A 17,537-nucleotide genomic window follows, 5' to 3' on the forward strand; every position below is an offset into this window, starting at 1 on the left:
ATGTTTGAATTTGTCCTTGAGTTCAAATCACACATTTAAGAGGCGAAGACCCTGAGTACTTGAGAAAGATGCTGACAAACTTGGCGAAAAATGTCACTCGGTAATGCCAAAACACCGATTACGTGCTCGCTTGAGCATATGGTGAGCGGTGACCGAAGAGACATGTGGGAGTGTACTGTTTTGTGTATGTTGACCTGTGTGTGTGTGTGTGTGTGTGTCCTCCAAGAGGTGTGCTGGGCCAGCGCGGAGACGGGTCCATGCCGGGCCATGCTGCCCCGCTGGTACTTTGACCACCAGGAGGGCCGCTGTGCCCAGTTTATCTACGGCGGCTGCGGAGGCAACAGGAATAACTTTGAGTCGCAGGAGTACTGCCTGTCTGTCTGCAGCAGCGTCAGTAAGTCCTGCCGACAGCGGCTAACGTCCGCCGGTCTGACCGCCAGTCGCTTTCTCGTCCTAACCCTCGCTTCTACTCGCTGTCCATTAGCTGTCTACTAGCTGCCAGATATTACCAGCTGTCCCTACGCACTGGTTTCCTGTAATCCTCACTTGCTTCGTGTGCTTCACTTCTAGACGTACTCTACCTGTCAAGTCCACTGCTGGCTAACCTTTAGTTTTCCCTAACCATCACCCTGTGTGTTACCAACCTGACTGACTGTACGTCTTTTCTTCCTCCACCCGGGTCAATAAGTAATTGGAATCCTTTTACTGCCTCAGGCCTTGTATGCACTTGTGCTTTAGAGATGTTTTGTAAAGCGTTTTGGTTTCCTAAGATGGTCAAACCCATACGTCCAACGGTTGCAGCAACATTTTACTTAGAACCACCTAGGACCTGGTTTTGAAATGGTCTGAAAACTGTAGATGGGCTCCAGCCGCAAGTATGCTCAACGAATGGTTTTCGAAACTGTTTCCTCTTTTTATTACACAGCTATTTTGGATACTCAGTACTGATTAGCCAATGAAGGCATTCTGAAGTCTGTTATTTCTGCTTTTCCAATCAAGAAGTCAGTTTGAGTTTGTTGATTTCTAATCAAATTAAGTAGCAACACCTCGTGCCAAAAAGTCATTACTCCTTGGTTACTGAAGATGAACACTCAGTTAAGCTTGTTTAGAAACATGGAAGATTAATTTTCTCTGAGAGCGCAAAACTTTTGATTGCTGTTTAGAGGCTGAACGGCAATCTTACTGAGTTTATTTACGTTCCCATGGATACATTTCTGCCACAGTGTAGCTAATGGATGCTAGTGAGAGATGTTTCTATGGTTGCAGTCCTGCTGAACAATTTTTTTGGAAGAAGCTTGTGAATGACTTTGGCTTCTCGTTGAGGTCTTGATTCCCTCTGTCAGAACCGGCTCACTGCATGACAGTAATTCCGAACTTGTCACTGAGTAATTAAATTCTGGTTCATTTATTTCAGTGACATTGATTGTCAATGCTAACACTGAAAATGACGAGGAGCCTTCTATGATTTCCCCACCTTGATGATGTGTATAATCACTGGAAATTTAAAAAAAAAATGTGTGAATGAAAGTATTTTTAAGGTTTTCCAATTGTTCCGGTTGTTCCAGACGGGATCATTCAGTCACAAACTGAACTGATTGGATTTCAAATAGTAATTCAGTCCTGGGTTGCCAACCTATTTTTCCCCCCGGCGTTTTATTTAATTCACTGCCAGCAGAGTGTGTGTGTGTATATCGGAATGTGTGGGTGTTTATGTGTGTGTGTGTGTGTGTGTGTGTGCAAGGGAGTTATGTGTCATAGAGCAGGGAGTGGAAGGCAAACGGTTTAAAGGTTCATGTTGATTTCGATGTTGTGTAAGGTTCGGTGACCTTGCTCTGTGTGTGTGTGTGTGAGTGTGTGTGCGTCAGTCACCAAGTGCATGATCTGCCCTGCAGCAAAATGCAGTCATGCTATCTCCCTCTCCCTATATTTCACTCTTACTTTATCTTCTCGGTGTGTGTGTGTGTGTGTATATTTGTGCGTGTGAATGTGCTTTTGTGTGTGTGTGTGTGTGTGTGTGTGTGTGTGTGTGTGTGTGCGTGTGCTGGTATGAGATTTCTGCTCTGCTGAGCATAGCGGAGGTGAGAAAGTGCTGCAGTGTGGGAATGAGAATCCGGTCTGTCTTTTCCCCCAGCGCTAGTGGCCCACAGCCCCCTTCTCACACACACACACACACACACACACATTCTCCCACACTCTTGTGTACTTGTGGTCGCTGTGTGGTCAATTAGCGGTCAGTCACAGTCGGTCCCAATGAGGTTGACATTTGGTCAGACCAAAACATAGCAGTTTTTCATGAATATAAAGCATATGATGATTAAAGTAGGAATTTTCATACTAATTAAATGTGTGTTATATTTCTTCGTTCTCTATTGCCCATTGATATAACACAATAGTGATTCAGCCTATAGCCAGTTCATGAAAGCTTATACATTTGCTGTTCTAAACACCTGGTATCTGTTCTTGGGAAAAATCCTCTGGCGTTCAGGAAGCGATGTGGCAGCAGCAACAGCAGTTTGTTTGGAATAAGTAGAAGAAGAGCTGGGTAGTTAGCATGAGCAGTGATAGCCACCATGACTGAACAGACAAAGAACAGAGAAAACCTACAGAAACATGAACAGAAAATCCAAGGAAAAAGACGTCACAGTACTGGACACACTGTTTGATTTGACTGAGATCAGGTGATCTCTGGGAAGAGCAGTGCAGAAACGCCACAAAAATGAGCGCTTGGCACCAAAGAATGGAGACAAAAAAACAAAAAAAAAACAAGGAATTCACAGATTACCAGCAGTCAGGAGTGAAATGGTTTTGCGGTGTGGTGGATATTGAGGAATGGAGGATAACAAAATACTTGGCTCAGGTCAAAGTGAAAAACATCTCCGTTGTTTTTGTGTCTCTGTGCAGTCATGCGCTCTCCTCAGACGTTTCACATGCCGCGCGACCTTCACGCATGCACACACACACACACACACACACACACACACACACACACACACACACACACACACACACACACACACACACACACACACACACACACACACAGGACACAAGCAACACCAATCTCCTTTGATAGCACACTTGTGAAAGATTATCGACCCTCCACTGATTAAATCCTGTTTTCGTGCAATAAGTGATCCATTTATATTCCTCTCGATGTTTAATTAGACTCACCAGTGGTAAGTCAACCATAGAGCACAGTGTAATCTACGCTGTGGAGCCCGCAGGATAGATTCCAGCAGCAGTATTTTGGCATGAGAGCTGAATGAAGTTACATAAATGAGAGAGGGGCTTTGTCTATGTTCAAAAGGGACTATGGGTCATTTGAGGCGTTTCCTTGTTTGCTTGTAGAGAACGCTGGCTTCAAGCTACGACTACTAGCTTGTTTTCTTTCTCTTGATCTGACACTAACCCTATTAACCCACTACGGGCTGTGTGTTTTGTGTGTGTGTGTGTGTGCTGAAGCAACACAGCCAGTCCCAAATCAACCAAGCAAACGTATATGATGAAATTAAGTCTTTTCCCCCCTCCTCTCTCTCATTCCCCTTTTCCTCCATTGTCCCTCTTCCTCTTTTTCCCCCGCACACTCTTCCTCGCTCTCTCTTTTCCCTTCATTCCCATCCTTCCGCCTCACACCATCTTTGTCCCCCCCCCCCTCCCCCCTCACAGTACCCACAGCCACGCCCAGCCCCCCCGACGCCGTGGACCACTACCTGGAGACGCCCGGCGACGAGAACGAGCACGCCCACTTCCAGAAGGCCAAGGAGAGCCTGGAGGCCAAGCACCGCGAAAGGATGTCCCAGGTACTGACGGAAAGAAAGGAAGGAACCGAATGGGAAATTAGAAGAAAGGGGATGAAGCCAGGAGGTGGAAAACTACAGATGAGTGTTTTTAAGTATGGTGGTGGGAGGGGAAATGTGCGGAGAGGAAGGAGAGGAAAGGAGCGAGTGAGGACAGCCGTCTTGATGGAGCCTTGAAGCAGGAACAGAGACAGCATGTTTAAATAATCAACGTGCAACATGGCCACTTCAAGCATCCAGATAGAGGCGAACCCCAGAGTCTGATGCCTATCTAGCATCATGTTGGTTTGGTGTTAATTTTATCATCATGTCATGTCGCCCAGCATTGTGAGCTGGGTTTTAGTTCTTTTTACTCTAAGTATATATATATTTTGTATAATGTTTTCAGGTTCGTTTCCAGTCAACCCTAGAAAACATCCTGCCGTTTCCAGGAAATTTTACCGGTGTTGGAGAAAAGAAATTATAAATCCGTAGACTGACTGAGCCACTACATGTAGTTTGGACGGGTGATCGTGACCAGGGAGAGAGAGGAGGATTTCCTCTGTAGCAGGGAGAGAGAGGGGAGCGGGACTGGAGAACTGTGCTTGTATGAATAGAAAATGGAGGAAGAGGAAGGGGGAGAGAGGAAAGGTGTGGCAAGTAAGATGAACAATGGGTGCGTTCGGTAATCCCCGTCGGGCGAGCCGACGGAAGCCGATGCAACTTTAATTGTGTTCTTTAATCAACCGGCCCGCTCTCCGGTGGAGAGCCAGATGGCCCGCAATGAAGTCACAGTTTCCAAAGCTGGAGACGAGAACAATGACAACCTAGCGCAGCAGTAAGGGTGACTTTTGCCCACATGGGGTCGGTGCTCCGCTGTGCGCAGGTCTGCTACCGCCAGGCTGCGGGACGGCCGTGTTTGCCTCTTTTCTTCGATTTTTATTAGATATAGTGGGAGCTTGGCCCTGCTTCACTGTTTGTTTTGGCATGCGTAGCTACAGGCGCAAAGTCTTCTGATTTCACACAGTTCACTACACCTGTACGGACGCTCTACGGTCATGTGACAGGCAAAGGTCCGGGTTGAATTAATGAGCGCACACAGTGAGTCAGAGAGGAAGGGAGGGACGGAGAAACATAAAGTCATCTTTCTAAGGAAAATGGAACTGACCTGAAAAAGAGAACAGAAAGGTTTGGAGGGCATTTACAGCGCTTATCCCATCACACATTCACTTAGCATACATGTAAATTTCCCTACAACTTATAAAGCAAACTCTAAACTCTAACGGAATGATTTACACAGGCATGAACGATGATATTTAACCTCTGCGGCACAGATCATATCTTTTTACAGCTGTGTGAAAAATCTGATTTTCCCCCAATTAGACAGCTGTGAAAAGATCAGATCCGTGCCTCAAACAGCAATCAGCTGTTCTGCTCCAGTATAAACCCAGCCTGTGATACAACATGTATACAGTTAACTGTAGATTGACCAGTCCGATGTGTAACCCGTGTGTGTTTGTCCTTCTTCTTCTTCAGGTGATGAGGGAGTGGGAGGAGGCTGAGAGGGAGGCCAAGAGTCTGCCACGCGCTGACAAGAAGGCTGTCATCCAGGTCAGAGACACACACACACACACACACACACACACAGAGGCACCCAAGGTTGCTTCAATGTCATATTTTGTCATGTTTTTATATGTATTTTCAAATTATTGTGCCAATTTCAATCCATATGTTGCCACATGGTTGCGTATGTGTGTGTGCAAGGAGTGTGGATGTGGGTGAGGGTGTGTGTTCATACATTTTATATGTGTGTGTTATTCAGATTACTGGGAAAATTATCCATATGATCCATAGGTTCCCATATGGTTGTGTGTGTGTTCATATGTTTCCTGTGTGTTTGTGCATGCGCCTGTGTGATGACCACCTGCGTTTTTACATATGTGAAACTGTGCATGAGTGCCAGCATTCATGTTCCTGTGTGTGTGTGTGTGTGTGTGTGTGTGTGTGTGTGTGTGTGTGTGTGCAGCGTTTCCAGGAGAAGGTGGAGGCTCTGGAGCACGAGGCGGCCAGCGAGCGGCAGCAGCTGGTGGAGACCCACATGGCCCGGGTGGAGGCTCTGCTCAACGACCGCCGCCGCCTGGCTCTGGAGAGCTACCTGACCGCCCTGCAGCAGGACCCGCCCAGGGTAGGCCAACACACACACACACACACACACACACACACACACACACACACACACACACAATTCAACAGTGTCCTCTTTTACTGTAACTGGTGCTGATGATTTACAGAGTTTCATGACCCATAGGAACAATCGTTATCAAATTCGCTTCCCCTGTGATTTCATTTCCTTCATTTTTTTTTTTTTTCTCATCATATTGTAGATCTTACTCTTGTATTACCATTTTCCACCTTCTTGTATCTGTTGCTCTTTAGATTCTGTTATCTCATGCACTTGTTTTTTGGCTTATCTGATTTTATTTTTGTTGTTTCTGTTTTGTTCTCCCTTTTTGTTTGTTTTGAGGTGGGATGCTTTCATAAGTCCCTTGGGGATTTTTATCTCACCTGTACAAATAAGTGATTTTCATCTCTGCTTTGTTTTTTATCATCATATTTTATGACTGTGTGTTTTAATCTCTTTGCTTCTATGTTTTATCACTGTGCAAATGAACTAAGCTAAACAAAACAACCCGAGCCATTATTTATGCTTAATAAAATTTCATAAATGATTGGGTGGCAATGGAGGAAAGCAGTCAGTTGACTTTTTGGGGATACAAGGCTTGTGCAGGACAATGTGCAGGACACACACACACACACACACTTTGAAAATTGACATTCTTATCACACTACACATATTTAACACGGTCATACATCTCCTGCTTTCATTTATAAAAGTATGGTTTTACTTAATCACTGATTCCATTATCATTTCAAAGGATTTGATTCATTTATGAAATTATACCCATGGAATAATGATCTAAATTAATCTTCTCTTTTGCCACAGAAAATTGGAGAAAAACAATGTCATTGACTGATTTGGGGATTTGGATTAAGATCAGTGTTTAAATGAGGCCCATAGTTCTTGTGTGCCAGAATGTATATGAGCAAAAACTATCAAACTCTCCTTTCCCTCTATCCCTTCCTCCTCTCTTGACCCTCTATGTTTCTCTCTTCTATCTCTATGAATCTCTCGCCCCCTCTTTTAACTTCTCTCTCTCTCACTAACTCTCTCTCGCTCTCTGCCTTCCAGCCCCGCCACGTCTTCAGCCTGTTGAAGAAGTATGTGCGCGCTGAGCAGAAGGACAGGCAGCACACCCTCAAACACTTTGAACACGTCCGCATGGTGGATCCCAAGAAGGCCGCGCAGATCAGACCTCAGGTTCATATATTAACACTGAATTATTTAAGTATTGCTGTGTAATGGTTATTGTGCTTTCGTCAGGGCCCGTAGACTGTAGCCCTGCCTGAGGAATTTTAAATCACTTTTTAAAACAACTATTTATAGACTTTATTTTTGCTCACCTTTTGACCATGTGTTGTTTCCTATTCCCTTTTGTTCTTACAAATTTTCTTTTGAATGTTTCCTTTTTTTTTAAATCTCCTCCTTACGTCTTTTACTATTCTTGTTTTTATGCCTTCCTGTAAGGCACTTAGGAAACTCTGCTTTTAGTTCAGTGTTATATAAATAAAGCTTTTATTTTTTGCAAGGACAGTAGGCAGGCCACTCACCTGTGTTTTTATTTTTTATCAAGAGGAGGAAAGTAACAAAGGAGAGAGCAGAGGAGACACAAGGAGAGGAAGCTCTAGTGGGATTCAATCTTAGGCCAGTGGAGGCACATAAGTGGTTACAGAGACGAGGGAATCAGCCACTTGACTATCTTTGCGCAAGGTTAACGCATTGTGTTTGTGTTTGTGTGTGTATGTGTGTGTGCCACAGGTGCTGACCCACCTGCGTGTCATCGAGGAGCGCATGAACCAGTCTCTGGGGCTGCTCTACAAGGTGCCCGGTGTGGCCGACGATATCCAGGACCAAGTCGGTGAGTGTGTAGCCCCAGACACTCAAGAATCACACTTTTCTAGTGGTTTCACTCACACTTTGAAGCTTTACATTTTTACATTTCAGGAATTTAGCTGATGCTCTTATCCAGAGCGACTTGCAGCAACAGTAGAATAAGCTCCGGTTTCTAGATCACCAAAATTAGTGTCCTTACAATATTCCTGTGACCAGCGAACAGTCATGTAAGAGCAAAGTGCTACAAAAAAAGAAACAGAAGAAGAGCTAAGGAGATGGAGAGAAGGGATTTCTTTAGAGAGAAGGGATTTTTTAGAAGGGATTTTTTTGTTTTAGAGCAACTGCTGAGCAGAGAGTGAAGATCATTCAGTGGGGAGTGTGATATGAGCTACTTCTTGAGAAGAAGAGTTTTTAGATGTCTGTCTTTTTCTCAATGCCTCCTCCAAGCAGTTTCTCCCAGTTATATGATGAACCTGTTTTTTATCTTAGTTTAATTGCAAATAAAGTTACAAAGACATAATAATGACTAAATGAGACTGACGACAAACTGTGCAAGTCTAGTGTTTGTGTTCAGGGGGTTCAGAGTGCACTTTTATCCCTCTGGTGACATTACATGGATTTCTGTCTGAGAACGATGTGGGCGAAGAAACAATTTCCTAATTACACTACATGTAATAGGGGGATTGAATTCTCTGAATTCCAACCCTCCCAAAAAATTGTGCTGATAAGGGCATTGGAGCCATTTGGCCTAATTCTTCTGTTCTTAGTCAAATGAAACTGTTTGCTAGGATGATAAATCCCTTTCCCTCCCTCTGTCCCTCCCTCGCTCCCCTCCATTTGCTAGGTTTCTGTGGGTTTTTGGGTTTATTGGAGTTGTGTGCGTCACACAGCCATCTGTGTCTCTGTCTCCGAGTCTGTCACAGTCTGTACTGCCCCGGCAAAACACACACACACCCACAGAGAAAAAAAGCAGCATTCAGTCGTGCTTATGCACCATGTTTAAAAAAAATGAGTTTGAACAACATACACTCTTGTTCTTAGATGGTCTCTGTCCCTTCTGAGTCCTAAAACTTTATTGTCTGTGTCACAGGATGGGAAGTTGTCTTTAATGTGGCTTCTCTGTGGAAGCAGAAACATAAAAACACAGCATGATGCACAAACAATAATAAACACTTTGTCTTGTTTTTTTTAGCAAAGTAATAATTCTTCAAGGAACCAGCACAACATTATTCACTATACTGGAACATTTTAACTGGAAACAAGTGGATGGATGGATAGATGGATGAGTGAATATAATTTTGAAAGCATAACACTAACTGGAACCTCTGAATACCACACCCCTCCCTTCCTCCCCTCTCCTCTGTCCCCCTCTCTCCTCCCTCCATGCAGAGCTCCTGCAGAGGGAGCAGGCGGAGATGGCCCAGCAGCTGGCCAACCTGCAGACCGACGTGAGGGTGAGCTACGGCAACGACGCCCTGATGCCCGACCAGGAGCTGGGAGACGGCCAGACCGGCAGCCTGGACCTGCTGCCCCAAGAGGACTCGCTGGGCCTGGGAGTCGGCTTCATCCACCCTGAGAGCTTCAACCAGCCCAACACTCAGAACCAGGGTACATAGCACTGGATCGCTTAGAGCATGAGCAACATGGGCAAAGAGCAGTAACTGCTTTTTGTGTGTTTTTAGGGATCAAAGATCATAAACTCTTCAAAGAGACAATATAATAACTCTCTTCATATCTCTCTCTTTCTCTCTTTCTCTCTCTCTCTCTCTCTCTCTCTCTAGTTGAGCCAGTGGACTCTCGCCCCAATCCTGAGAGAGGTCTTCCCACACGGCCAGGTGGGTGTTTTATATGTTGATGTGTGTGTTTCCATCCCAACCAGGTTCAAAAAGTGCTCCCAGATAATTCTTAGCATTTGTTTTAACCTATTTGGAATATCAGATGGGTGGGGTTTACCTCATCAGGATACTATCCAGTTGACTTTGTCACACCCCACCCATCTGGCACCCAAGCAGGCTACAACTAGCCATGAAAACGCTTCACAAATATTATTTGTTCCATGTCCCTTACATATGTTCACCTATTTGTGTGTATAGATGGTTTTTAGGTAACATAACACACCCTCTGGTGGCCATAGTGGAGGTCCTGTTGGGCAGCAATGGTTGTGAACAGCTGATTGCATTGCAATAATTTAATAGAACTGAATATACATGGTTAATTTCTCTTCTGTTTTTGACTGGCAACTGATCATTCTGCCACTGATTTTGTGTTTATCAATTTATAAGATAGCTAACTGTGGTATCTGAATGTAATCAACTAACCATAACTGTCTTGTAAACGCATCTGATTTGCACACTAGCTAACCTATCTAGTAGAAGCTAGCATTAGTCATAGCTAGTTGTTGCATGTTAACATTAACGTTATTTGCTCTTCTAAATTAGCCTGCTGTGCCAAAAAGCAGCCATTTGTTCAGGTTAAGTTACCTGACTCTTCTAAAGCAACAGCTCATTGTGCTTTAACTAGGACCAACAGGGCAAGGGCTGAAGACGAGCCGGTTTCCAGTGTTACAGTATCTATATTAGGAAACAAATCTATTTCGTCAGGCTGTTCACTTTTACTTGCAACATTACTGAATTGATCTCCACCCACACTGCAACAGCATGTTCCAGGTTTCTCTCTTTTTCTAGCCTGGCTGTTATATATTTAGACATTAGTTGTGCACAGTAACTCCACTTGACCTCCATGATGGCACCAGCTGTGGTTGCTAGCAGATTTGTGATGCATCTGCAGAGCCTCTATATCTTGTACAGTATATGCACACAATTGTTATATGTGTGTATATGTCGGTGTGTGTACTATATTCAATACATACTACTGTTACATGCTACATTCTGCTGTTCCTTCTTGCTTGAGTTTGTGTGAACAAGCAAGCGTGAGTGTGTGTGAGAGAGAGAGAGTGGGTTTATGTCACCATCCATAATACATATTACTTTTCCCTCCCTTGCCAGTGACTGGAATGAAGATGGAAGCTATTCCTGAGCTCAGGATGGAGACGGAGGACAGACAGAGCACTGAATATGAAGTTCACCACCAGAAACTGGTATGCGCACACACACACACACACAGATTCATTGGAAATGATTCATCTCTCTCTCTCTCTCTCTCTCTCTCTCTCTCTCTCTCTCTCTCTCTCTCTCTCTCTCTCTCTCTCTCTCTCCCCCCCCTCCCTCGCTCCCTCCCTCTCTCCCTCCACTGTGGAGACAAATATCAACACTATTAAACTGATTTCTGTCATGGTGCATGTGATCTTAGTCACAAGTACACAAACACACTCGGGGTCCACATCTCCACTCTGTCCTCCTGGTAAACTCCCAAGGTCGTCGCCATGGAGACCGGTGTCCATGGGGACGACGGCACGATAATGTAAAGTGTGTGTCACGCTTGTCTGCTCCTCGCTAAAACACATTGTCCTCAGATCAGAGTTAAGTTTGTGCCTCTGACTGCATATGTCTGCATTTTAATGGGAAGCCACAGGTTAATGTATTGAGCCAGTGACAATATGAGGCTCCAGCCCAATTCAGCACTCATTCATTCTCTTCAGTATTGTAATACCAGCTCAAAAACCTCAATCCATGCTCAGTCAAATCCAAATCCGCCACCCTTATTCCTCTCACCTAAAGGGTTTAATCCCCTTAATCCCTACATTTTATTACATATCACATTTCTCGCATTCACACCGAGCAGCCAGTGTGTCAGACTGTCTCCTTAACTTAATTCCTTAATTTTATGCTCACCATAACCCCAATCAGCATTCTACAAGATTATTCTGCAGTAGGCCCACCATCTTAAATTAATTTTCTAAGTCCTACATACTGCAATATTAGGTACGGGCGGGTTTAAATGTTTCAAGATGGGTGTATTTGTAGAGCAATGCTGTTTGTTAAAGAAGTGCAGTTAAAGGATAATACTGCCGTTTTTTAAAGTTTGTGCATGTTGTATATTGTAGATTGTCCCTCTCCTTTACATTATTCCTGGTTTGTCTGTATGCAGTCACCATAGTTGAAGATATCAGGACTGGTTTTCATTCAGAAGAAGGAGCCTTCTGCCGCCCTTCATTGTTATACATTATGAAAAACAACTTGCACAGAGCGAGATAATCCATCACAGTAAACATGAAGTCTTCATTTGGCTTAGTCAAAGTTTCTGTTTTATCGTCATTTCATCCTGCCTGACTTGAGTGTTTTTCATATCAGCGCTGCATAACGTTACACTCTGCTTACTGTCAATCAGCTGACACCCACAGGGAGAAATGGAAGTCTCCACCAGGGAATAATCCCTTACAAACTTCATTGTCACAGCCATGTCTTCTTATTTAGGGCGTCTTTGTTAGTCGGGACAGCATTTAATTTCAAGCTAGGTTTGACACAGTAAAAAAAAAAAGTTAAGAAATCGAATTACACAAGGCACGCATTGCAAAATGATTGCGGGAAATGTAAACTAGATGTAGACACTAGTAAATGGGCTATAACTCTAAATGACACTGGTATTCTCCTTTAATGACATACAAACAGTCTAAATAAAAGAAGTAGCTGGTACTAGAGCTTAGTGGGTTCCTGGGGGAAATGACTTTTGAAAACCATTTTGAAGCACGGTTAACTCCCAGCTCCCGGTGTGCTGAGCTCTGGGAATATCCTCATTAGTCAGCAGTGTCAGGAGCGCACAACAACACACCATTTCCATGGTAAACGCTGCGAAAAAGAAGCTAACACTGTAAAGACAAGTCCCTGGTGTACGCAGCCTGAAGCGGGGCATTTTTACACTCAGGATAGTAAAATAATTTGGGTTGCAGGCTGTAGTTTCAGCGCGGCTCGTGATTGGTCGCTGCCGTGCGACTGACAGGTCAGCTGACCCGCGTCTGCCCTCTCCCTCCCCCAGGTCTTCTTTGCAGAGGATGTGGGCTCCAACAAGGGTGCCATCATCGGCCTGATGGTCGGAGGTGTCGTCATAGCAACCGTTATCGTCATCACCTTGGTGATGCTGAGGAAGAAGCAGTACACCTCCATCCACCACGGAGTCATCGAGGTGAGAAACAACAGACCTGTGTGTGTGTGTGTGTGTGTGTGTGTGTGTGTGTGTGTACGTACTGTGTACAAGCTGTTATATATAGCAGGCAGTCTGGTATGTGTGGGCGAGTGTGTTTGTGCAGGCACATGCACGTGTGAGTGCGCATGTATTTTGTGTTTTTCAGGCTAGGATGGGCACTTATTCGCATGTGCGTGTATTTGTGTGTGTGAGTGTGAGTGTATGTATATTGGGGTATCTACGGGTCCATAAAAAGTTTGAAAAAGTCTTAAATTATCTAAATTTGAGGGTTAAAACGTATTAAAATGTCTTAAATACAGTTATTAGAGGTCTTAGTTTTTCACCATGCAATGACAGGTTTCTTTGTGCTGCAGGTCTACACCTAGATTAAAACAGAACAGGTTTAGTACTTCAGTATACAGAATGTGTTTTTTTTTTTTTCAATGTATCTGAGCACAACTGGGCTCCATGTCTCTTTAACAATTAATTTCCTGTTGTCCTTTTTCTTCTACTGCCCATTCATCATTTCAGAGCTTTCATTAGCTGTGTGCAGTTAGGAACAGGCCAATCGTAGTTGTTAAATTGGTCTGAAATTAAATTCCAGGTAGCATTAAAAAGATCTTAAAAAAGTCTTAAATTTGGCTTTTCTGAAACCTGCAGATACCCTGTATATGTGTGCATACTCTTTACATACATACGGTGTGTGCATGCTCAAGTGAATATTTATGTGTGTGTGTGTGCGTGTGTGTAACCCCGTCTCTCCCTGGCTCCCCTCCAGGTGGATGCTGCCGTCACCCCCGAGGAGCGCCACCTGTCCAAGATGCAGCAGAACGGCTATGAGAACCCGACCTACAAGTTCTTTGAGCAGATGCAGAACTGAGGAGAATGTCACATGTACACACTCACATACACACCACTCCTCCCACACATCAACACCCCTCCTCCCCTCCTCCCCATCATCCCCCCCCCCCCCCCCCCCCCCCCCATCCCCCATCCTCCTCGACCAATCCCACACCAATGAGTGACTGAAATAGTCAGTTACAAGCATATGGAGAGAATCTAGCCGGGGTTTCTTTCATTTAGCCTGGGCGTACACTGTGGCCAAGCCTGTTTGCACCGTGTCTGTTCACTTTATTGAAACAGGCGCCTTTAATCGGAGAAAAGGGGTTTTTATATCGCTCCGTCTGCTGAAAAAGAAGGCCCCGCCCAGTGCATCGAAACAAACCCACCCCGTAAGGGAGATGGTGTCCTCTCCACGCTGAGCCAGGATCAGTGTTTCAGATAGTATTTTTGGTTTGGGGTGGTTCTAGGCGTGGAGTTACGTAGGCAAATCTGACCGTGGATCAGCGCTGCAGGAGACGCCCTCTCTGTCTCGCTCACCCTGGGCCTCATTTACAAAAGTGGTGTTTGTGCTTAACGACCAAATCCAAGCCAAAGGTGTGATTAGTCAAAAAAAAGCTGTCTTCATGTCAGAATCAAGGGTTTACATCGATCTTTTCAAATGTCGTGTCAAAAGCCGTTTTTCATCTTTGCCCGAGGCGTGGACGCTACAGACATGATTCTCATTTGTTTTTATCGTATTCGTTGAAATGATCGTATGACAAAATCTAGCATGAAATCAAACAACATGATTTTTTGTAAATGAGGCCCAGTGTTGGCGTCCCGCCCGCCCCTCCCCACCCCACTGCACCACTACTGCACTCACTCTACAGTCTACACTGGAGTATAAGTGAGCCTCCCCTCCCTCCCTCTCCTCCTCCTCCTCCATCCCTCCTCTCATCCCCTCTTTTCTTTGTGCATTCTTACGACAGCTGGGCTGTGTTAAGTCACACAAGGCTCTTAAGGATATGTGGAGATGCCGCTGATGATGATAATGATGATGTTGCTGATGATAATAACGACGTTGACGACGGTAGTAATTATGTATTCTGAACGAGCTGTTTTTATTTTAGAGTTTCTCTATCGTTTCCAGTTTTGTTTTCAAAAAAGAACGAAAACGGAGTAAAAAAAAAAAAAAAGAAAAAAAGACAACCCGATGTAAAGTCCTTTTTTTAAATTGCGTGTAATGTACTGAAGTAATGCCGAAATCTTAGCTGTTCCTATGTAGTGCATGATGACGACAACAACAATGACAACAGGATTTGGGGGGGGGAGAAAAAAAAAAAAAGAACAAGATCTTTACGCTGCTCTTGAGAGATTCCTTTCTCACGTATAGATTGTCATTCTAGCAAGATTGTACATTTAGTATCTTCTCGTGATCACGTGACTTCAAACAATGATGAAAAATATATATGAATCTAGATGAATGGGCTCTGCTTTGATATCATGTTAAATACACTTTAAGAGAGATCTGTGCTTTTGGGATTTAAAAGTGTGTTCCTCCTTTTTATTTAGATTTTTGACTTTTTGTTACCATGCTACGTTCCTGAAGCTACAGGAGAGGGGCTGGCTTGATCCCTGTTTGTATATTGTTCTTCTTCTCTGAAATGTATTGTGTTGGAAATCCTTACGCATTTGCCGACGTCTGTGTAGAGGCTTCTCGGAATTCACCCTATTTAATTTTTGGTCACTTTTTGTTGTTTTCTTTTCGATTCATGTTACTGTGTGTTTTTTAAACGGGGCATGTCGAGGGAAGGCCGGGTCGAGGTTATAGGGGAGGGGGGGGGTAGGGAAACAAACTGGAAATTGCGGTGGGAGGGGAGGGGCGGGGTAAGGATGAACAAATCTGTGTGTGTATGTGTTTGTCCTTTTTTTTCAGTCTGGTTATGCGTTTTTCGTCCAGTTCTGCGTTTTGCAAGAAATAACCCCCCCCAACACCTTTTCTTTTTTTTATAGTGTGTTTGCAAAACACGCAAATGGGTTATTTTTATCCCCCCCCCCCCCTCCCCCGCTGCTCCTCCATCTCACTTTCTAATCATTCGAGCTTCTGCGACTAGAACAGGTGGAGTGCTGGAGGAGGAGGAGGAAGGAAAGAAAGGAGGGCGAGCTAGAGAGGAAATGACTTGCAGTTCCGGATGGATAGCCAGGCAGGCAGTCTGTATATAATGGATTTTCACTCCCCCCCGCTCCCCCCCACCCCCTCCTTCCCTTCAGGCATGCTGCTCACCTCTCTGCCATCGACGCACACCGACTCCTTCAGAGGCAGAACACTGTAGTCCGTACACAGATGATAGGCGTTCACCGCCGAGAGCGTTGAGAGGGAACGAAGGGGAAGGAAGGGAGAAGGGGAGGGGGGTTCATCATCCTGTCATTATCGCTTATCAATTCCACAGGGAAAACAGGGATCAAATGGCAGGCGGTGATAAAAACAAGTTATCAGCACAAGTAAGAAGGAAGAATCCCCCCGTCATCTGCAAGGATCTAGGTCGGTTTATTTGTCTCGACGTGGCATCGAGGGAGAATAAACATCGTGACCTCCCGCCCTGTTTGAGTATCTGTTTGTGATGGCGAGTAAAGAGCCGCATGTTTGGAGTGAAACGTATCTGCTGAGGCTGCGGTGGGGCGGGGTGGGGTCCTACGCCTTGGTTTCCAGAGGGTGCTCATCATAAGCCCAACAGAGGGCAGTAGAGTAGAAGAGGAAGCAGGATTTTCTTTCTATCTTTTTTTTTTTTTCTGTGGCTTATGGTTTATTTTTCTCCACTGTGTAATATTGTGCAGGCCATTTGCATTGACTGGGAAAACGCTTTCTACACTGTATTCCATAATAAAGTTTTGAATGTACATACAGATGCAGTGTCCTCTTAATGTGTTTCAGGTTACAGAAAACAAAGATAAATAGGGTAGAAGGCCAAATAGTAGATATGTCGGCAAAGTGATGCAGCGTAATGTGTTTTTGATCAGTGGTTTGCAATTTGCAAGCGCCTGGAACACACCCACCTCTTCTCCAGGCATGTAAGTCTATGTAAGGTAATCATTGGTATATAATATGGACGATGCAATTACAGTACATTATCCCCACCTCCCACACCGCTGAATTAGTTCTGCTGTAGAGTTTCTGTCTGGTAAAGGCTTTGCAAGATATGGCTTTTGCCGGGCTAAGACATATTAAATATATAAAATATATATAACCAAGCAGTTAATACTTCAGATGACTTTGTTTTCCTGACTACACTTAACTCCAGTATCAAACAGCTTGATTATAATCTCATACTTTATTGATCCCTGTAAGGAGATCGTGTTCGTTTTGTTTTCCTCTCTATGTAGAGAGGTCAAAGGTCAGGCTCAGCTACAGAGCAGCAGTCCTGGAGCTGGTCAGTCACTGGAGTCAGTGTCTTGCTCAAAGACACTTAAGCACTGTGGATGCTTGCTGACAGAGGATTGAACTTAATACACAACTCTGCTGCCCCCCTACAAATCATATTGAGTACGGTTATTTGGATCACTGTCTTGAGAGGGATCAGTTATTTTGAGTCTGAGGTGTTTAGGTGTTTTCACACACATTTCAGATGCACTAAACTGAAAGCAAACCAAGGTTGTATGCTGACTAAATCTACAACTAAGCATGATGCATCATTTTAGTAAAGTGAAATAAAAAAGAAATACAATCCATCTTCCTGTTAAAATGAGTAAAGGCCATGTACTAACATCACGTTGGTACATAATCTGAAATGCCTATGATAATTCTCCAGCTACAGTATGTGTACTTGTGCCTTCCTTTTTTAATGCTAGAC

The 17,537-nt window shown here is 44.3% G+C and overlaps 1 protein-coding gene across 2 annotated transcripts in view; it reads left to right on the forward strand.

The window, feature by feature from the left end:
- Positions 1-16,593, forward strand: part of appa (amyloid beta (A4) precursor protein a) — a 39,922-nt gene extending 23,329 nt beyond the window's left edge. The window contains exons 7-17 of one of the 2 annotated variants that reach the window (XM_071515883.1): positions 227-394; positions 3,667-3,800; positions 5,313-5,387; positions 5,803-5,961; positions 7,027-7,155; positions 7,714-7,813; positions 9,178-9,396; positions 9,570-9,623; positions 10,794-10,885; positions 12,721-12,867; positions 13,646-16,593. In XM_071515883.1, coding sequence (XP_071371984.1) covers positions 227-394; positions 3,667-3,800; positions 5,313-5,387; positions 5,803-5,961; positions 7,027-7,155; positions 7,714-7,813; positions 9,178-9,396; positions 9,570-9,623; positions 10,794-10,885; positions 12,721-12,867; positions 13,646-13,747 — 1,379 coding nt within the window. In that variant the 3' untranslated portion in view covers positions 13,748-16,593. The remainder of the gene's footprint in view (positions 1-226; positions 395-3,666; positions 3,801-5,312; positions 5,388-5,802; positions 5,962-7,026; positions 7,156-7,713; positions 7,814-9,177; positions 9,397-9,569; positions 9,624-10,793; positions 10,886-12,720; positions 12,868-13,645) is intronic. The other variant, XM_071515885.1, reaches the window with a different exon arrangement.
- The last annotated feature ends 944 nt before the right edge of the window (positions 16,594-17,537 follow it).

The sequence above is a fragment of the Centroberyx affinis genome, unplaced genomic scaffold (genome assembly GCF_046629955.1).
Source record: "Centroberyx affinis isolate AG114_WGS23_722 - 3 ecotype Tasmania unplaced genomic scaffold, CSIRO-AGI_Caff_v1 ptg000375l_1, whole genome shotgun sequence".
Lineage (NCBI taxonomy): Eukaryota > Metazoa > Chordata > Actinopteri > Beryciformes > Berycidae > Centroberyx > Centroberyx affinis.